Source organism: Corylus avellana, chromosome ca1, assembly GCF_901000735.1.
Source record: "Corylus avellana chromosome ca1, CavTom2PMs-1.0".
NCBI lineage: Eukaryota > Viridiplantae > Streptophyta > Magnoliopsida > Fagales > Betulaceae > Corylus > Corylus avellana.
The window spans coordinates 7,486,031-7,508,401 of record NC_081541.1 but is presented as its reverse complement, the minus strand read 5'-3'; the positions used below and the strand labels follow the sequence as shown (position 1 = coordinate 7,508,401).

Below are 22,371 nucleotides of genomic sequence, written 5' to 3'. Positions count from 1 at the left end.
AGGAAACTGTCATGAAACGCATCCTGGGGGTATGTAAGATGAATTTCAAACTTTTCGTAAGTAAAAATTGTCCAACCAAAAGATACAATATGTAGATGTGCAATAGAATAGAGCATCTACATAGACAATTATTGCGTTATTCCACCAACCGATCAAAAAAGCCATAAGCTAGTAATAAGAATTACAAGGGTACTCATAAGACAATGATACTCTTCTCTTTTCTCAATGTCGTTCAAGAGCTTATGGCACAAACTGTTGATGGCATAATTTCAAAACTATCCATGACACTATACAATTGAAGGCCAAATATTGCACAACCAACAAACAAAAAAATAAGAACTATAGTTGTTGTACTGAAGGCCGGATCTATATCCCAAAAGCAACACAAAGTTGATTCAAGCACCATGATTGAAGCATAAACCTGAGACAAAGCAGATGCAGTAAAAAATTTGAACGGGCAATAAACTCAAAATAAACCACAATAGTAAATGGCACAGTTGAAGTAAAACCCAGAGTTAAAACGGAATCAATAAGAAATTACAGAGAAAATACAAACAGTTAGAGAACAATTTACTGCAGGAATAACAAAGCAAGCGAACCAGGGATATAGACACTTAATTTCAAATTTTTAATGGGCCATTTTTTTCTAAATACCTTAATACAGCAAATCCAGAAGCTGATAAAAAAATGGTGCACAATTTTTTTTTTTTGATAAGTATGAGTGCATGATATTTAAAATTAGAATGGAAACGATTTTTTTTTCTTCTGATAGTCTAACTGCCATGGTAACCAAGATCCATATATATGAAAACAAAAATGAGAATACGAAACAGGATTCAATCCATCAGTAAGGGTAAAAAGGATACAGCCATGATCCAAAATTTCATAAAGCAAGACCAGAAAGGGCAAGTTTGAAAGATACAGCGACACTTTACCTCAATCAGCTTGACTTAACATGCACCTCAATAATGTCTTCATCCTCCATACCAAGTCCATCAGGGGTTGCTGCCGGACTTATTTTATCCCCATCAAAGCAAAATACCAAGTTCTGTATATCAAGCTTAACTTTATCCGCATACATTTTGAAGAGCCGCTCAAATTTGTCATCCTATGAGATTAGAAGAAACTCTACTTACATATGTATGAATGTTGAGCTCATTAACAGTATAATACATAAAGCAAGAGTATAAAAAGGTATGGAACAAAGTAACAAATAAAACACAGAAGAAATGCATATTTTCTTAGCCAGAACAAAAAAAAGGGAAACATTTAGCACCAATAGCACTTGCTTCTTAACAAAACATAAAATAATTATAAATAAACGAAAAAATGATACAGGAAGAGGGTAATAGCTTAATTAAAAATATATATTATCTTTGAAACCACCATATAATTCAGCAAAAGATCAATTTTAAGCTACACATCATAGATGATCATCAAACACTTTAATGATATTCCTTTCATTCTACCTCAACATATTATTGATGTTACAGAGAAGCTCATGCCTAGACTAATTCCAGCCCTATAATTCAATAACCCATACTCTATCCAGCAGTAAGTACTGTAGAGCATTATGAACAGTACAGTACATTCACCCTAATTAAATTGAAAATAAATAGTTTTCCAATTGGAAACTGATTGACAGATTTCTGCAATAATCCATGAAAATAGAGAAATATTAGTGATTAGAAGACAGCTGAACATTCATTCTAATACTTCCTACTGATAATAACTAGGCAAGATAAACAAAAAAAAATAGGAACATACAGATTCTACTGAGTAAATAAGTCCAAAATCCCAGCACAAAGATATACCATGTACATGCGAAATTGTTTGTGCCCATCCTTATCCTGAACAGAAATAACTATCTTAACTCTTTCACAAGGAGGCTTTGATGGTTGGTCAGTGACAGCCTCCAGAGAAGACTGCATTGAACTACCAATTTCTCTTTTTGCAGACTCCTCCACAGCTCGCAACACATCTTCAGCTGATTTTGCAAATGTGACAAGCTCTTGCTTCCTCAACCTACATGCGAGGATAAAAATTTGATTGGCAAGCATGGTAAGGGAAAAGTGTTAATAAAATCAGAAACAAAGATATGAAGTGCTCATGGTTAAATAGTCTAGAATTTCATAAAATTGTTACCAGATAAAAATAACAAGGTTGCTTGATCATTTGCCACAAATTAAATGCCTACAGTAGGTTGTATAAGCATTGTTATCAACTCTAGTATGATGCATGACATCATCTCAACAGGAATACAAATTAAATTATCAGTAACAACTCTCAACATACGCATCTAAATGTCAAACTACTTCTTGAGATACAGGTGAAAGTAAGGAACAAATCTGCTGCCAAATAAAATCAATTTAAAAAAAAAAAAAAAAAAAAAAAAAGTTTGCTGACGAACCTGCCTCTATTGGGTTTTTTCTTTTCTTTTCTTTTTTTTTTTTTTTTTGGCTTTTTCAATGTTTTAATGGAGCTAAAAGATTATGTGGATTGATGTTAAAGGCTGCACTGCAGATATCAACTGTGGCTAAACCAGAGTTTTTTTTTTTTGGTTATCACTATAAGATAATTTAGCAGGCTGCAATGCAATCCAATTGTTACCGAACCATTCTTTAGTTGATAGTTTCACCTAGCCTGCACATCCTAATGGCTTAAAAAAGACATAGGCAGTCATGGAACCTAGCAGCCTTGCACCCAGAAGGCCAAGCTCTATATCTACCTCAACACTCAACAACAGCACATCATGTTAATGTTCAATGATACAACATAAGCACACAAAGAAAAGAAGAAAAAAACAATATGTTAGGAAGAAAATTTCCTTTCTCAATTACACTTCAAAAAGACTTGCATCTATGAAAAACAAGATAAATTCACTTACTAATAAATACATCTATATGAGTAACATAAAACAGTTTAATTTATACAGACAACTTTCCTTTTACTCAATACAACAGAAAAAAATTAACTACAGCTCTGCAAGTACGTCTATCACAAATTTTTGTCTTGGCATTGCCTGACCTATGGAGGCCCAATTACCTAAATGCCTTAATTGGGTTTAGTAACATGAGATCCCTATGCAGCTTGATTTCATCAGAAGTCACACAGTCAGCTTCAATCAGAGCATGTGACTTTAACTAACTCTAACTTCATCTGCATCATTTCCAAATTCAAACACCCCAATTCGATCCTCTGACAATAAGAAAACAAAGTAGACTTCCACGAATAAATTTCAATTAGCTCTTCATAATGCAACATCCACAGAAACCACATGCTGATATTCCCAAATGTTTTCTTCTAAACAAGCCTAAGAAAACTTTTCATCCATTTTACTATTACTGGTACACTTGACTACCAAAGGAAAAAGGTCATTTTTCAGTTAACCAATATCTACACTCCATAATGCTCAGCTAGTTCTGTTGTAATTTTACATCAAAATGCTAAAAGCAACCCACAAAGCAGCCACCATGTCCCTTTTATATCAGAATATATTCCTGCCTTGTCATAATTGAGTGACCAATATGAGACAAAGGTTTCAAACTTTTCTAAAAGTTGGCAAACATCCTATAGAACCTATTACGACCAAAGCTAACAAAAATCCTGGAGTATCAAAATATCTTTATGCATGTAAATCATTGAATAAAAGAAAGTTACTTTACAGCATTTACATTTAAGCATTTGTAAATCCTTTGAGACATTGTGGTCATACAAAAGTACCCAAATTTCATTGACATTCCAATCAAAACCTCATTCTTACCCAATTTCTTCAAATCAGTTGTCAAGTGTTTTGTCATCATTTGATCTTTTTTTTTTTTATAAGTGTCATTTGATCTTACATTGTGATAGACTAGAGTTACATTTCAATCAGCATAGATACTTGGCAAATATTCCACAGATGCAATGTTTAAATGCAGCCATTAGAAGATGAGAGAATCAATTCTCCCTAAAAACCTTTGGATAAGGAAAAGAACAATATAAAGGTAGAATTGAAAAATAAAATAAAAAATAATAAGAAAATAAAATGTTTAGCAGTCCTTCCTTGTGCAATTATTAACACTTCTCTTTCCTTATGCTCATTCCTTCCATCATTCTGATGAATGCCAACTCCCTGTTATATGGTGCCCCCATGGTATCACATATTTATACATGTTGCATCATAATTTGGAGATTCCCTTTCTATTGTGGGTTACACCATATTTATACATGTTTCTCAATCAAAACTTACAGATATCTAGCTAACAAACTGTAGAAATCACAACTTACACATAATTTGGCTATTAAGACCAAATTTCTAAACACACACAGCACGGTCTTACAATGTGTAATTGCATTGCCAATGAGCTATAGCTCAAATGGCACTTCCTCCCTTTGTAGCGAGGTAGAGGGTGAGGTCGTGGGTTGAGTCCCACTGGGTGCGTATGTAACTTACCAAGCAAAAAACAATGTGTACTTGCATTTGTCATCAATTCAATAAGAATAAAACTAGAAGAGAAAATGAAGAATTACAAAAAACTGCCCATCCGCCGAAAATTTCTTCTTGAAGCATAAATAGATTATGTCAATTATCACTTCAAAAAAAAAAAAAAAAGATTATGTCAATTAAAACCCTATATCCACTTATATGCATATACCTCAACTCCTTTATAGTAGAATTATCCCCAAGCAACTTCTGAACGTCACCGGAAACCTTGGGTGGCGGTGGTAGCCAATCCAACTCTTTGTTTTCTTCACAATCTACAATTTTTATTACTTTCGTGTTTTCCTCCGCATCCTCAACAACCTAACCCCCAAAAGGGTACCCCCCGACCAAAAGAAGAACCATTATATCCAACAAATACAATACGGACAAAAATCTCTAATCAATTCAATTCTCACACAATGACACTCTCATGCATTACAGTATGTATCCATGTATGTCGAGGGAAAGAAAAAGAATCTTACAATAGGTTCAGAAATCTTCCTCCGTTTATTAGAAGAGAAAGCTTGAGATGAATCCACATCATCCTCATCTACGGAAAGGAAAAAAGAAAGAAAGCATATTGGTCACCTAGAAAACTTGAAAGAGAATAAAATTTCTAATTTCACGGTTTAATCTGTTTCCATTTCATAATACAAAGTCGAATAAAGCTCAACTTATATAAAATTTCATATTCCCGCAAGGTACAGAAAAAAGAAACACATAAAACTTTTAAATTGGAATTGTGGGGATTTTCTGAAAAACAAAGCAAAGCATAAGAGTGATAAAGAGCGTAAAAGGACGCGTGAAGAGATTCCAAAAGGAATTGAAACTCACCGTCGATGCACACGACATCGAAAGGCTGGACGCGGCTGTAATCAAACAAGGGCTCCAGTTCTTCGGTTGAATCCGCCTGAAAATCAAAACACAGAGTCGTAGAGAGATAAACCCTAGGTCAGTTGTATTCGATATCAGATTTCGAAGCTACAAGAAGAGCAAGAGACGCTCACCATTTTTGGAACTTTGAGACCTTACTCAGCTCTCGCTCTCGCTCTCCGTCCCGCCGAAACGCGAAGATTGTCGTATGCGATGTGAAAGTTTTATTTGAATCGTGGCGATGAAGCACATCCGAGTCATGGTTTCGCGGGTCCGTCCCTTCCATTTCTTTTGGTGCAATTTGGGCGGGCTTTACCCCAAAAGGAAAACGCTTATTAAAGCCCAAATCAATATAACATGCAGCACATATTACTTTATTAAAAAAGAAAAATGTTAAATCTACAGATTTTATATAATTTATTAATGCACGTTAACATGTGATTGAAGGGTGTTAAATTTTTAAAAGCTGATGTGGCTCTAATTACATGTTAACACGTGTCAACAAGTCGTAAAAAGGTAATGCTAAAAATCATATTTTTATTACACAATGATAACGTGGCAGTCTCAACCAACTCTTATATCAGTTTTTATTATTCAAGAATTAATGAAATTGCTACATTAATATTGAGAGATATTTGTGAAAAAAAAAAGGAAGTGGTATATATCATTACTTGTACAAGAATTGTAAGGGTATCATTACTAGTTAAGAAAAGATAACACACTTCAAATGTAATTAATTGCATAAGTAAGTTGATAAATATAAGATAGTATATTATGTTTCACCCAATCAATAACATTGAAGGAGCATAAGTTTATGCATTACCAAAATTGTGTATAGATAGAAAAATTAGTAGGAATGTTGTGACACTTTAATACAAGTTTAATCTATTTCTAGGACATGAATTTATCTCTCTAAAAAAGCTAAAGCTTGAGAATCAAATCACTGGGTATAGAGCAGTCCTTAATCAAATGCAGCATGAACAGTCAAATGGAATATAAACACTAGTATAATTAGCATTTATTTGTGAAAAAAAAAAGAAAAGAATAGTTCCAATTAACAGTATTTAATCTTTTTTAAGAAAGATATTCAAGTAAGCATATATGCGAAATTTGTTAATTGTTTTCAAAGGAGTACTTATCTCCGATTCTAGATAACTTACAAGAAACTTCATCATCTCCATTAACTTAAGTTTATGTTTACATTTTAAATGATTATTACACAAAAACACGTGTCACAATCTCCTCATCAAACATCAACTAGACCCAAGCCAAACACAAGATTAGTAAACATAATTATGATGTTTGTAGGAGTACGTAATTAGGTAGGTTTGAATTGAATTACCATATAAAATAACCCTATCATTTGAAATCATCAAGTTATTTATTAACAGTTATAAGAGAGTTGAACATTGTTTGACTGATGGATATTGCAATTGATGTAACAGTGACGAAATATTGGTCAAGGTTTTACCAAATGTAAAATTCTTAATTTGAAAAATCAAGACCTGGATTTAATTGACTTCTTTTTTATTTTTTTTTTAATTTTAACTGAATAAGGAAATGGTTAGAAGAATGGATTTTTCTCACTTATGATCCAAATAGAAGAAGAAGTGAGAGATCCTAAAAACAAAAATAGGATGGGCTCCCTAACAATAAACCCAAAACAAACTAAAACAGCACAAAAACAAACATACGAGAACAAATTCTTGATTTAATCCAAAAGAACCAAACAGCAGGCAATGGTGATTACCAATGATCCCAAAAGAACCATAAGCAAGCCAGGGAATTCTAGGGCCGCACAAGGCAATGGATTTAATTAACTCAATCTTAAAGAACAATGGTGCAAAAAATTTAATGGTATTGAAGATTAATTGCACGACTTGACTGGGTTCAAAGAGTTTAAATTATATGGAAGGTGGAATTATTTTCACAATGTCATGGAAAGGAACATAAACTCTTCAAACATCAACTTTATTAATCATGCAATATGATAATATTTAATTATGAAGAAAAACAATTACAATACATTAATCAGAAAAATGTGCTTATGAATTGAATTTTTATGTATAAAAGAGTTGGAAGTGTAGCAGTATGAAATGGTCAACAGTGGGCTTGTTTGACAATGGTCAACAAGAGAAAGACGTTAGCTCCATTCAACCAAGTAATGAGCTAATGTTGGTGTTACCTTTTTGTTCTCACAGTCAAATACGTGTCACGAATTAGTTGGCTATAGAAGTGTGCCCCACAAAACATTTTCTTTTCCAAACCACTCCTGCAATTTTTTTTTTTTTTTTCGAAAATGCTAAAGATATTATCAATTTCAGTACAATATTTTTTTCTACGGATCCGGTTTACATACTGTTATTTTAATAACAGCATGCTGTAGTTGAATCAACGGTCAAGATTGAATTTTAAAGTTGACTTACTTTTAAAAACATTTAATAGAATAAAAAAAATGAAAAGAGATTTTAAGAAATTCAATCTTGATAGTTGATTAAACTACAGCATACATGATGTTATTAAAATAACAGCATATAAGCTAAATCCTTCTTTTACAAGCATATGTGTCATCTTACGTGGCAATTGCTATGTGACCCACTTAAAAACATTAATTGGTAAGTTACTTATGTGGCAAAAAATTAGATAGGAGCCACTTTAGTTAATTTTCCAAGGTACCCCCGAAGTTCATGCGCTTGGTAATGCTAAGTGTTGCACATAGAGTCCCACTGATTCCCATCCCTCAATCCATTTAAGCCAAGTTTCAGGGCATCATTGTACGTTTGTCTGCCTCTCTCTCTAGATCTCTCTCTCTCTCTCTCTCTCTCTCTCTCGATGTTTAAAGCTTCTTGGTCTAATCCTAATCTTGTTCCTGTTCCAGTTCTTGTTCTTACCTTTTGTTTTGGGCTCGAGCTTCTTTGTCTAAGCCTACTTCGTGTACGTACTTCAAGATAATTGTCAGTGTTCACCTTCTTGTTCTTCTTTTCTTCTTGTGAAAATGGAAGGAATTTCCTTGATCCCCAGCTTTGCTCGCGGCCTTAATATTCTTCTGGTGGATCATGACACAATGTCCCTCTTGTACCTTGCATCACTGCTTGAACAATATTCATTCCAGGGTAAAAGAAACAATTTTTTTTTTTTTGTTTGCTTTTCCTCTTTATTTTTGTATTTTTTTAGTTTTGGTACTTTATGTCTTCACTTGTGAATTCTGATTCTTAGTGAACAGAACCTGTGATCTCTGCATGTACTGTTTGGTGCCCATCTATCATATACATTAATACACAGAATTAATAGAGATCTTTTAACTGTATGAAGTGTCCATGTTTGTGTGTGTATATACATACATATTAAGTTACTAAGACAGATTTCATCAAACTCAAGTTTTTTCACTTTTTGATAGATCTAAAGATTAAGGATATATATCCACAACAGAAATCTCAAAAATGTGAGAGAAAAAATCATTTAGAGAGAATTTCTTCCATGCAATTAAAACAGCATGGTCAGACATAGAGGGATTCATTTGGATGGCATAGTACGTTATTTAATGACTTGTTTCTTTTACAATTGTAAAAACTTAGGGTCAAGATCTTCGTTTGATGTTTTAGAAAACAGAAACAGAGATGAATCATTTAGACAAAAGAGTGTGACATAATTGTTATTCTCTTAAAAAATGAGGGTAATTTTGTCTCAATTTTTACACAATTTTCACTAAATGGCTCCTCTCCATTTTATTTGAAATAGAGAAGATAATTTCCGATGTTTTGGGCCTAGCTGTTTGGAATTTCCCTTTAAGAAAACTTGTTCTATAGCTTATGGGCTGCCTGCATGTCTCATAGGTTTTGTAAACCTTAGGGGCCATTGATGTTTTAGAGGGTCCTATAGCTTTCTAATTTTTCCCGAGTTTTATTTCTTTTCCTTTTCTAGTTTTTGTAGTCTTACGTCAAACCTTTGTCTGTCTATAGAAGATGATGATGATCTAGGGTTGAGCTCATAATTAATATCTTTGATATAAATGCTATTCTAATTTTCTTTTCTTTTCTTTTTTTTAAAAAAAGAACTTCATGATATATCCTACTTTCTTTTTTTATTTATTGTACATTTCATTAATTTATGTATATATAGTTTATGTTGTGCTGGGAAAGTAGATTTATAATTCTAGCTAGCAAGCTTTTATAAAATTTATCTAAATGCCAAATTTTATTAAAATTGTTTATGTACTGTGTTTCTCTTTCAGTCACCACCACTGAAGTAGCATCTCTTGCATTGTCTATGATTTGTGAACAAGAGGACCGATTCAAACTTGTCATAGCAAACATGAACATGCCGGATATGGATGGCCTTTCTTTTCCGCACATACTTCTTAAGAAGGACATTCCTTTCATTTGTAAGCTTCATCTATCTTAACCTTTAAATTTGTTTTAAAAAAAATATTTTAGGTCTATTTTTTTCTACTTTGTCCCTAAAATAAGTTCACCCGTAAAGTTAAATTCTTAGTTTCGTCCCTGCATGCAGTGATGTCCTCCGAAAGAGATGTAAACGTAGCCCGGAGAGCCTTGGCTGAAGGGGCATGTTATTTCCTTGAGAAACCAATTTGTTTGGAGGATCTCAAACATGTATGGCAACATGTTTATCGCAGGAGAGGAAACCCTATGAAGAAAAGCCTAAAAGCAATTAGTAATGAAGGAAAGGTGAACATTAGCAAGGAATCTCAAGGTTCTAAAACCAAAGAGGCAGGTGGTGTCTTGCACGGCATTGACAGGCAACATATGACAATGGATCCCAAAGGGAAAAACAAGCAACAAGAAGTAGAAGTTGGGCTTGTTGTTGGGAAAAACCACGTTAGAGAATCCGAAAATACTTGCATGGAGTGGCTGAGGGCGTCATCAGAGAGCCAGAAACAAGGAAGAATCGTCATGAAGAGAGCAAATGATGGCGGTGAAAGCAAACAACAAGAGATCAAGAGAAGTAAGTTGAGCTCAGAACGTCAAATGGATTTCGTAAGTGCTATGAGAGCCATTGAGGAGGAAAGGCCGGCGGAAAGGAAAGATAACAATAAAAGCTCAACTGATCAAAAGAAGTCACGATTTCTTTGGACTCCAAAGCTACATCTCAAGTTTACAGCAGCCCTTAGTGCGCTAGGCGATAAAAGTAACATCAAATTCCTGTTTTTTCCCATATTCTATATGCCCACTTTTTTTTTGGGGTTTACTTTAATGAATTTCTTGTTGTCGGATTTAGATGCTCGACCGAAGAAAATACTAAAGATGATGAATGTGTCTAATTTGACCGTGCGCCAGGTTGCCAGTCATCTACAGGTAAGAGAAACCTCTCAACTGTTTCAAATCCAAGGGTTCAAACATTATTGTCAACGTTAATTATCTTGTTGAGACCCCTTTGTGTTGATTGAGGACGTCTTAACCGAAACAATATGTTCTTTGGTTCATTTTATGAGTATTTTTATCTTTTTACTTTTTGAGTTGACAAAAATACCTATGACTAATTACTGGATATTCTCCAAACTGGAGAAAATCCTAGCTAATTCGTCTTAATGAGCATTAGGTTTTGATTTGAGGTATAGACTTGAGCATTGTAATCTTTATATTATTATTATTATTATTATTATAGTAAATTGTTCGAATTTATCCCATAGTTTTTTCCTTTACACCGGAGGGTTTTTCATATAAATTTTATGGGTTCTTTTGTATTAATCTCTTAGTGTTTGATTATTATTATTATTATTATTATTATAGTGAATTGTTCGAATTTAATGCCCCCTCCCCCCAAATTAAACTCATATCATAAAATCATCTTGCATGCAGAGAAGTTTGTAGAAAAATTGGATTTTGTAAAAAAAAAGAAAGAAAGAAAAGAAAAAAAAAAAAAGAAGAGAAAGGGATAAACAATCTTGATAATTAATCCGTTGATTGGCACACGAATACCTCAAGCAAACCAATCTTTAAACATACTGATTCACTTATGAGGTTACCAGGAATAAAGACATCAACAATTCGTTGATTCCTCAAGAATACCTGAAGTTTGGAAGAAGAACAAGAAAAATCTCTCTCTAGAAATTTTATTGACCCAAAACCAATTAACTTTCTTGCCAAAAAATATAACTAGCTTTTATAGAAAACTTGTAGAAACCCTAAATAGCACAAAGTATAATAATAGCACTCTTATGCTAAAACATTGAAAAGACAAAGATAAGCCTAAAGAAAAGTAAAATATATAAAATAAACCCTAGTAACCAAAACTTTAGTTGTCAGTTTATCCGCACGGGTCAAGTGACCCCAACCGCTATTTATTTTAATTTTATTTTTATTGTGGGAAGATAAGTAATCTTTCATGATGCATTATGCATCATACCCTCCACCACAATCTCTCACTTGAGATTGCCGGTCTAATCTGGCCAAGGATGTCAATGTGGAGGCCTTGATCGCAATCTCAATAAGTGATTCTAGAGAATTTTAATTGTAACTTGATTAGTTATAACTAACATTTTTTATAAGTCATTACATAACTAGTTGGAATTAGTTTCTTGTTTAAGTAGGATACAGACGTCCTAAAACGGTAGTTCAATCAACTGAAGACTACGCTTTATGAAGTGGATGTCACTAATCACTAGTTTAAATCTCTCATCTCCTTTTGTGTGGACATTAAAAAAAAAAAGTAGGATACCGACGAATAACTGAAGAGAATAAGAACTTGCATGAGCTTGGGACTCTTGGCATGCAAGCAATGGAGCAAAATGGTTGAATTTTAGAAAATAAATTCATTACTCAAGCAGCAATATTACTTGTTTTATTATTTCCTTTTTCCATGTTTCGTTTCTTCTTTGGACGCGGAAATGGCTTATAAGTATTCTTATCACTATGATTTTCTTTCTGATTTTTTTAGTTGGCAGCCGTATATTTTTCTTTGTCATTCGTCTATTGTTGAAGCACTGCTCCTTTTCTCCCTGCAGAAATACAAAGCTCAAGTACAGCGTATCAACGAGACTGTTGTCACTAATTTACCTCTCATAAGTAAATCATCTGGTCCCTATGGCAGAACTGAAATTGCACAATCACACAAGAAGCAGATTTTTCTTCCCTCCCAATTAGGATATGAAAGTTCTAATTTTGGATATAAGAGCTTGTGTGCCAATCCAAATTCATATCTTTCCACTGACACCAATGGTTTTCCATACCATCTAAACAAGAACGAAAACAGAGAGGGGAAACTAGCCCTTGGGTTAGAAGGGAGCAGTGTTCAAGTACCGGAATTGGAGCTACCAAATTTGAAAACAGAAACCCAGAACCGATTTTCGTTGGATTCTACGGGGACAACTCCAGGTGATGCAATCAATGTAGAAGAATTTCTAGCCGACTTCAACAATGAGAGTCAACAATTGGAAGCTATAACAGAGCAGGTTCCTCCAAACCAACCCCTGATCGAATATGGTGATCTATTGAAAGTGCTTGAAGAAGACCCAGAAGATCTAGAGTTGTACGATTTTGGCAGTGATGTTGATCGATATTGTGAATGGCTGAGGGAGACTTTAGGCGGAAACGTCACAAATCCAGAACAGTTTGAACTTTGATGATTTACCAGTAATGAAGTTCTACATCCAAAAGGTTTGTCCCCTAATCAGATTTAATCATTGATTAAAGAAGACTTCAGTGAAACTAGAACCAGTTATCCGTACATTTTATGATGATTTTTCATTAATTGTTCTCAAAGACTGATGTTCCAAGTATCTTATGCATATTTCATATTTTGATTTCAGGTGCATTTATTCACCAGATGGAGCCTAGTCCTTGATCCATATATACCTCAGCAATGGAAGTAGACAAGACCCTTCTTTTCATGCAGGCTGACATCTAACTACCTTTTTTTTCCTTTTGTTGGACACATAACCACCTTATATTGGTAATCTATAGATACTATTTTTTTTTTTTTGTTGGGTGAGTTATAATCTATAGACAATGCAGTTTCAACGGAGGAAAAAATTCTTCTAGCTTTAGAATTTGGAGCTGGAATTTGAATGTCAAGAGGATATATTTCTTTGAATGCAAGAGAGTTTCATAGTTGTATTGTAGTTTTGGACCGGTTCTTGAAGAGGAACAAGCCAGTACTTGGCATCACGATAGATCGACGAAAGTTCGATAAAAACTCGAGGACGAATTTTCTTAAAGCAAAAGAGACTGATAGATTTCCATTGGATTAGAGATTCTACACATTTTCTTCTACAAACAATTTTCTGCAGTGCGCTTTCTTTTTTTTTTTTAATTTATTTTTATCCTAATTGAATGGGGAAAAGGATTACGGGGGAGGATCTTTCCCATTTAAATGGAAATGCGTTATGCCCGCATCACTATGATTAAGAACATAGTTGTCGCTCATCAACTTTTGACTTTTACTAGAAAGGAGAAATTGTAAGAGTTGGATTAAAAAAAATAATGATGTTTGTCAGATATCTTCATCAATGATTATACACGACTTCAAGTATTTATGTTGGTGATAGGACCTCTAAACCAGTGACGAGCACTGAATATCCAAGAAGAAACAGTAAGAATGAACAAGCAGCCAACTGCAACAGGAGTATAGTTGAGTGTCTCATTGGTGATGGGATAGGCTACAGGCAATGAGAAGAGGACTGAAATGGTCGCCACCCAAAGAACTGCAATCCATCCAATCAGGACCCCATAGCGCCCCAAATTGAAAGGTCCTGGGACAAAGGACTTGCGAGCCAATGTCACCCTGAAGAAGATGGGCAGGGCATAAGCAATGTACAGTCCAATAGTTGCTATGGATACCATAGCTTGAAATGCCACAGAGCTCCCTAGAGACTGCAAAAACAAAGATGAACACGCGCATATACCATTAGTAGTGGTTCAAGGAATAGCAGAGATCAAATTTTATTACAAGAGGGTGTCAAGGGCCAAGTGCATGTGTGAGTATTGGCTTAACATAAAAAAAAAAAAAAAAACTAACATGGCTTTGGGCTTAACCAAATTCATGCAGACTAAACTCAACCAAGCAAGTTCATACCATATTTCCAGTAATGCATTTGTTTACCTGTGAGGACTATTTTATCTTTTAGAAATATCATCCAGTAAATAAAACCAGGAAAAAAAAAATCAGTCCTCACTGATAATGTAATAAATCCAAATCTATTGCTTTCTTGTGTTTTTCGCTACAAATCGGACACATGTTAATAACATGGATTAAGATCCCCTAAATTTTTTAAAAAATTTGAGATTTTAAATTCATAAATTTCAATTGTCCATATCATCTAAGCGTTTAAAATAAGTCATGTTTCAGAATTTAATGAGAAAATTACTAAGTGACAGAAATTTAATAAGATAACCTCCTCATTAAACATAACATAATAACATAACCTAGGTTCCTTTTATTTGCTGTTAGTTAGATAGACCTATTTAACATAATTATCTAAATAAGGGTACTCATACCTTTTGTACTAATAAGCTATCAAGAATCTATCAGACATACGAGGGAGAACGCATAAAGCATGGACCCAGAAAAGGGGTACAGATACAATATGGCATGGATATGCCAATACAACGCTTGAAGGAAACAGAAAGCAAGGATATGCTAATGACTAAATATACCTGTTTTATATATGTCATTTTCTATTCAGTACCAAGTACTTCTCTACAGTTGTATGGTATGTGAGCATCACTAATATATACATTAGTCAAAATATAGGTCATAAACCCTTCCATGGTTTTATTTGCAATTTTATCCCAGTTCTTCGTGTAAAGAGGTTATATTCTAGCATTCAAGGTGTGTCCAATTCTTAACCAAGAATATCTTAGATGCATTTGATACATTTTCAAATTTTAATATGTTTATAGGATGATAGTTGGAAGTATTTGAGAAGTACTCGCTATATGGATATGATACAAATATGACTCCCTTGTAGGTGTATGCAGATACATATATAGCCAGTCCCTACCGAAAGAGCGATCAATTTTCTAACACTAAATCAGCAACTCTAGTGCATAGTTATAAGCAACAAAATCTTAATATGTAATCTTATAATGGCTAAGTTAATGGCAAGAGAAACATATGTTAATTGATTAAAAAAAAAAAAGATGTGCATACCGTCAGTGCCATGCAAAATGATACAAAGGCAGAGAGCCAAACTGCATTTATGGGGACCTCCTGCTTGTTTACTTTATGCCAAACTGGTGAAAATGGCATGGCTCCATCTCTAGAGAATGCATAAGCCATCCTGAAAATGAATATGAAGCAGAAAGTAGTAAGGGATCAAAACTCCCCAAGCGACTCCTATTATATGAGGATAAGTATGTACATGTGCTTACCTTGAGTTACTAGTAACTGAACTCATACCACAGAAAAATATTGCGACACCAACCACTCCCAAGCAAATAATCCCCCCAACTCCATTTCCATATCTACTCTTAAATGCTTGGTAGAAAATTTCAGCAATGGCATAACCACCAGCATCGTTGTTTTCATCTAAAAGGTATGAGATGTTAGTTACTGCAAAAGTGATGCCAAGTATGTAACCCCATCCAACAATAATAGATATCCCAATGGAGCTGATTATTCCTCTTGGTCCATTCTTATCTGCGCTCTTGGTTTCCTCTGTCTAGAAATAGAAATTCAAAGGAAATTGGGAGATTCAGTACTGGTTAAATGGTCACGATCATTAAGCCATCAACAGAAAGAAAAGTGAAGGCTCAAAACATGACAGAAGTTCCATAATATATTTCTTCCCCCGAGATTCAGGTTATTTAGAAATAAATTAAATGAACTAGACAATATGCAAGTAGAATAAAGAATAAGCACCTGACTTTGTGAGTTTGGACATGTTTTAGAATAGCAATTAGTCAACCTCAAGAATCTTAAAACCATTGATATTCACTCGATTTGCATATTAACAAATTAAAACATCCTTGGTAAGTTATATATCATCAGAAATTCCCACGATTTTGTTATTAAGACAGCTGACCATTTTATTGAGGTAGGATCTTAGTATTGACCCAACAAAAGCTTTGAAATTTCTCAGACAAATCAAGATTGACATGTTTCTTTGTGCTTCTTAAGGCAGTGATTTTATTTGAGGAGATGAAAAGAACAAAGCAACTTACCATATGAGCAGAGGCATCATACCCTGTTAGGGTATACTGGCTCATTAGAAGTCCCAGAACAAATATATATAATTTACTGTTGATTCCATCACCATTATCAGTGTTGAAGTGAGTGAAAACGAACTTGGCACTAGCCCTCTCCTTCGCAACAGCAGGAATGAGAATCATAAGAACAAAGACACCTAAGGATGCCAAGAAACATTAGAGATCCAAGGAAGAGATTGCCTGAAGCAATAACATGTGGAAACTGGAAAAGGAAAAAATGTCGGCAAACTCTTCATACCTATTATGTTCCATCCAGCAGCTAACTGTCCGAAGAAAGATAACCAAGAGATCGAAAGACTGTTTATGATAGCATGTAGGAGTAAAATTACCCCGTGGATACCTATAACAACATATTTAGATGCCTCATATCCACCTCCATTTTTTCCGCCAGTGCTAAGTAAAATAATCACTTGAATCAGCTCCGCAAGTGAAAAATCTACACTTGTTGTAACAGCCCACTGCAAATGAAAAGTTATCCAAACAGTTTAGAGTTTATAACAGACTGTATCACATCCAAAACAAGCTTCACCTCCCAATGGATTCTGAAGGACTTGAAACTCCAGGAATGCCGAGTAATACCTGACCAACAATATTGAACCTGCATAAACATAAAAATTATGTACTGTGCATCAGAAGATCTGATAGCACAAGACCAACTTCTCCTTATCTTATGATTACTTGACCAGCTGGTTAAGCAATATATTTAAAATTTTAGGCTTAGTGACAGCAAGAAAAGGACATTGAACATTTCACTCTCTCTTTGGTTCTGAGAAAAATGGAATTTAATGAGCTGGTTAAAAGCACAGATTATTCTGCAATTCAATCCCAAATATAGTATAAAATCTACAGCATGTCAAAGAACTAGTTCCATTATTGTTTCCCATTGACATTTTTTTTTTTTTTGGATTACTGATTATAAAAATAAACAAGACAGTAGCAAGCAACTCATGCCGAGCACATTTTAGACTTGGCCCAAAACTTAGTAGAACATGCTTGGGGTATTTCAGCTTTGACTACAATTTCCTTACGAATTGATTGGTGGTCTATAATTGGTGAGATGATTAAGAGTGTATAGTTGACAAGTAAGCTACTAACTAATTAAAATGACAATTCCTATCTTTTGCAATCGCTTTACCAATTTTTTTCCCCCATTTCTTTGATGAATTGTTGTAAATCAAAGTTCATAGGGGAAACCATCAAAGTCAGTGGAAATTGAACTCGAGAGAAAACTAGCTGAGAAAATGATTACCAGCCAGTCATCCATGAGGCAAAGGGTGCCCATCGTGGGCCAGCAAGCTTGGCACTCCAATAGTAGAGACCACCAGAGGTAGGATAAGAGGAACAAATCTCAGCCATGGACAACCCAACAAGCATGGTGAAACTACCGGCTATTAACCAGCCATAAGTGAGAGAAACTGGCCCTCCATAGTTTAGCCCAGTGTTGTAAAGTGTGGTTACACCAGTAAGCACAGAAATGATTGAAAATGAAAACGCAAAGTTCGATACCACCCTGCAGTTCCCAACCAAACCCATAAACAAAAGACCATATCAACCCCATCAACCCAATTCATATGAATTGGGGATCAAAAGGCCAAACAAAGGAAAAAAAAAAAAAAAAAAAAAACTAAGAAAAAGGGTATTGTGAATATTTACGATAGATCACGCTTGAGCTCTTGTTTGTAGCCGAGCTCATGGAGACGGGTATGTCCTGAATCAACCGAGACGGCGCCGTTTTCAGCAACGGAAACCATCTTCTCAGAGCAGAGAACAGAGGTGGAGAATTTTAAACAGAGAGAAAGAGAAGAAAAAGGTTGGGTTTTGGATATTTCAACCAAACAGCCAATCTCTTTCCCTCCCTTCTTGGAGTCTCTCTCTCTCTCTCTGAATCTTATGGGCCTTGGCAATAGCCAATAGCGAATACTTTCTATATTCAAAGGAACAGTCCCATCTGCGTACCCACAAAGAAATGGCTAGTTTTGGACTGAAGCTCTCTTCTTCCTGGTCAACCAAAGCCTCCGATAATGTGAATCCACACCTTGCGGGGATTGTAACGTGTTTTGTTGGACTTCCCAATTCCCACCCATGTTTCATTTCCTTCCCAGTTCCCACCTTGTTTTGGACTCGCAAGTCTTTTATTTATTTTTTCTTGCCGTATTTGGTGCAGCTTTTATATAACTGTAATACCAGTAATTACTTTTTGGCACGGACTTACATGGTCACTTCACTTGGGCACGAGGGTCGAGGAGGGCCAAATCGACAAAGAAACGTACCACAACCAGTTAGGATGACTGGAGACGACTTTTATCGACCAAGCATCGATATGTTGCACACATAGTATGGCTAGCTCCAATGAGTAAGTCCGAGCTAAAAGATGTTGGAATGACATATTTAGTACATATTTACTACCTATCAATATATATACATACTATTAAATTTATAAAATTTAATCTAAATTATAAAATAAATTTTTTCTTAATGGCCTAATTACTTGTCAAAAGATCCAGCAGCACATAATTGAGAGGCATAAAAAGGTCAATGACACACAACTAAGAAGGGGGCTAGAAGGCTCGATGGCTTACAACCCAGATGACTAGCAAGAATTCGAGTACACTCTCGCCAAGATGTACTGTCCGACAGCTAATTTCTCATTCTCACTCCCCCAACTCCGTCAACAACTTACTCATGCCATGCATTTCTCTAACAAACTTGAAAAATGAATCTCCATATCAGTAATAGATTACTTGTAGAAATGCCTAAAGCCCTATAAAAAAAGGCGAGAGGCAACAACCTATAAATAAAAATGAGCGCATGTGGTTACTTAAAATTAATAATGTATATATTGATATATAATAAATATATTATATGTGTGTGTGAAATGAAAGAAATTTGAAATGGAAAGGATCCTTATTTTAGCACTCTTTGGACTTTCACTGGGCAACAGAGGTACCGCACATCGTGACGACTATGGGCCTCGGCCTACATTTTATGCAGAAAAAAATGGTAAGGGTCAATAAGTTTTTCATATTTAACTCATATTCTCTAACAATCAACTATTGAATTTGTAGAGTTATGTAGATCTCACATAAGTCAATGTAGACCACATAAATCTAATGATTAATTATAAGAGAATATAAGTCAAATATGTGAAACTTATTGCTCATTAACATTTATCTTTTATGCTGTCCATGAATGAGATAGAGAGAATTAATTGGCACGTTGGTCAAATGGAAAAGTGACAGGCTGACAGCTAATCACGTAGAAATTTCAAAATGAAGGCTAGACATTTCAATGTGTCTACAGTGAGTCGAATCTTCAATAAAGTCTAATATTTTTATGCTACTAATTTATTTCATTGGGTTATATCTTAATTACTACGATCACTTAATATAAAATTATGATGCAAGGGTATCGTGCAAGATAGAGGCCAGAGACTGAGGAGTATTGTCAGTTGATTAATATATTTTACAATAAATATTAATTAAACTCACAAATGGTGGAATCCAAGTTGTATATTTTTTATACATATTTATGATTTCTCTTAATTATTAATATAATCTCCTGATTAGATTCTTGTGCGATTCTAAACGTGAGTCTCCTGATTCTAATTGACCAAACAAGATATTGACAGATTTTGGTTCACACAAAACACATTCATATCTGTCACACCAAAACTATGTTCTTGAAGATACAGACACGCCACACAATGTTGAACTTAACCATTAACAGATTACATAAACAATCAAACCATTGATTTTCCATCATTCACTAATGCAAAAACTACATTTGGGATGAAACTAAATTTTAGATTTGGGGGCCTAAAATAAAAAAGAAAATGAAGAGGGTAAAAAATAAAAAATTAGAGGGCTTATTTCATAAAAACATATAATTTTAGAGCAATTTTTAAAATTTGGGGTGGGGGGGGAGGGGGCTAATGCCCCCAAGCTAGAGTATAGTTTTGTCATTACTTATCACAATTATTATATAATGTTAATATGAGAGTCTTAATCAACCCTTAAATTTTATTTTAATTTTTTAACAATGACTAATCAAAGAATTGGTTAAACCTATCACATCAATATTATATGATATAAATTATAAAAATATAATTTCTAAGCATTGTACTAATCAGAGGGACGTAGCTAAGGGGGCTTGGGAACCGCCATGGCCCCTCCCAAGCCCCCTCCTCTCGTTAGAATATTTAGGGGCTATTTTATTAACCTTATTATAACGGCCCTCTTCAAAAGAAATCTTAATGCAATTTGGCCCATTTGAAGTTAAGTTCCTAATGAACCATTATATTAGGAATCCTAAACAAATTCAAAACCTAATGTGCATTAAAGACACCTGGTTATTGAATGAAAAAATTAAACCAAAAAAAAAAATTCCACTTGCACCATTTGCGTAAGCCAAAATTGGGCTTGGGCCGGATGATGCAGAATAGCTAGGGTCAGGCATAGGATTTGATGCTTAAAGAACTTATTGGATCAAGTTTGTGATTATCAGATAAGATCATAAGACCATATCCCACGGTCATAATTGGCCCACATACAGATCTTATTTGGGTTAGACCCATATACATGTCAACTTTCCCGGAATGAGACCCAAAAATTAGTTTAGATATTTATTTATTTCTTGTAAATATTTTAAATATTTAATTGATCATCATCTTTATTCCCTCTTTTCTAAAGTAGAAAAATAGAAAAGAAAAGGGAACGAAGGAACGTACCAGCCAGTGAGCCAAGAAGCAAAAGGGCCCCAGTCGTTGCCGCAGAGCTTGGCGCTCCAAAAGTAGAGCCCACCAGAAGTTGGAAAAGCAGAGCAAATCTCAGCCATCGATAGGCCCACAATGAGAGTGAACACGCCCACCACGGGCCATCCGTACACCATCGTAAAAGGCCCACCATACGTGAGACCCGTACCGTACAGCGTGGTCAGACCGGTAATCACTGATATTATCGAGAAAGTCACCGAGAAGTTTGCTATTGCCCTGCACCGTGCCACACATTAACACAAACCCATTACTTCTCATTCGAAATAAAAATAAATCAAGAAAGGAAAAAAAAAAAAAAGGAAATAAGAAAGATCGCAAACGTACGAGAGGCCCCGGCTGAGTTCTTGCTTGTAACCGAGCTGAATCAAGCGGCCATCATCGGAAGCAATGGCGTCTCCGTCCCCAATACGGTGATAGGGGCCTCCCTGTTCAGCAATTCGAATTCCGTTATCCATTTTGCCTCACAATAACTCTGGCCCCGCAATCTGATTCTTAATAGGTACGTGTGAGGAATAGTTTGTTGCAAAAAACACTTGTAAATCTAACGGTCAAAATTTAGATTGGAATAAAGATTTCAAAGACTGGGGGAGCTTTGACGAGTTGCTAGCTTCCAATACCTATACGTATTTGGAAGTAAAAGGGCGTGGGACCAAATACGTGAAATGTCGGCGGCGTCTATATGTGTAGTCCTCCCTCTCTTATTGTAGTTGGGGTAGCTTAGCTCCCGCTTATTACGCGGACAATAATATCATACAGGAAATATGGAGGCCATTATTTACAGCTTCACTGGTTTTCGCGGTACGAATTTCCAGGCTACCTATACTAGACCATTTAAAAAGTATAATATTTTGGAAAAGGGTATATAAATAAGTTATTTAAAAAGTATCCGAATTCCATATACTACCATGGTGTTTCAAATTAGATACTTTTATATTTTTCTTCCCAAAACACCATTAAAGTTACCGTTTACATTTTTTTTAGCATACTCACTAGACATATGCTAAAAAGATATATATGTATGGTTTTGACTGAAAAATGCTACCAGAAACTGACCGTTAAAATTGGGCCGTCTTCTCTCTAAAAGGAGTAGAGATTTA

At 34.9% G+C, this 22,371-nt stretch overlaps 3 protein-coding genes across 6 annotated transcripts; 1 reads left to right on the top strand and 2 right to left on the bottom strand.

The window, feature by feature from the left end:
* Positions 1-41: 41 nt before the first annotated feature.
* Positions 42-5,634, bottom strand: LOC132182732 (uncharacterized). Of its 2 annotated transcripts, XM_059596064.1 has the most exons (7): positions 5,473-5,561; positions 5,300-5,375; positions 4,948-5,015; positions 4,638-4,786; positions 1,815-2,025; positions 936-1,108; positions 42-421 (listed from the first exon to the last, which is right to left on the bottom strand). In XM_059596064.1, the coding sequence occupies exons 1-6, from the start codon at positions 5,473-5,475 to the stop codon at positions 941-943; spliced, it is 675 nt and encodes a 224-aa protein (XP_059452047.1). In that variant the 5' UTR covers positions 5,476-5,561; the 3' UTR covers positions 42-421; positions 936-940. The 2 variants fall into 2 exon arrangements, with proteins under 2 accessions (XP_059452047.1, XP_059452055.1); XM_059596072.1 differs by lacking the exon at positions 4,638-4,786 and having other exon boundaries at positions 5,473-5,634.
* Positions 5,635-8,333: 2,699 nt separating this feature from the next.
* Positions 8,334-12,917, top strand: LOC132174317 (two-component response regulator ORR26-like). Its single transcript, XM_059586012.1, has 5 exons — positions 8,334-8,451; positions 9,570-9,719; positions 9,848-10,483; positions 10,574-10,650; positions 12,300-12,917. Exons 1-5 carry the CDS (start codon positions 8,334-8,336, stop codon positions 12,915-12,917), a joined length of 1,599 nt encoding a protein of 532 aa, XP_059441995.1.
* Positions 12,918-13,709: 792 nt separating this feature from the next.
* Positions 13,710-21,791, bottom strand: LOC132182714 (amino-acid permease BAT1 homolog). Of its 3 annotated transcripts, XM_059596052.1 has the most exons (9): positions 21,599-21,791; positions 21,230-21,490; positions 17,753-18,013; positions 17,083-17,101; positions 16,742-16,961; positions 16,459-16,640; positions 15,667-15,956; positions 15,446-15,575; positions 13,710-14,166 (listed from the first exon to the last, which is right to left on the bottom strand). In XM_059596052.1, exons 1-9 carry the CDS (start codon positions 21,727-21,729, stop codon positions 13,819-13,821), a joined length of 1,842 nt encoding a protein of 613 aa, XP_059452035.1. In that variant the 5' UTR covers positions 21,730-21,791; the 3' UTR covers positions 13,710-13,818. The 3 variants fall into 3 exon arrangements, with proteins under 3 accessions (XP_059452035.1, XP_059452021.1, XP_059452028.1); XM_059596038.1 differs by lacking the exon at positions 17,753-18,013 and having other exon boundaries at positions 21,599-21,764; XM_059596045.1 differs by lacking the exons at positions 21,230-21,490; positions 21,599-21,791 and adding an exon at positions 18,157-18,760.
* Between the last annotated feature and the right edge of the window lie 580 nt (positions 21,792-22,371).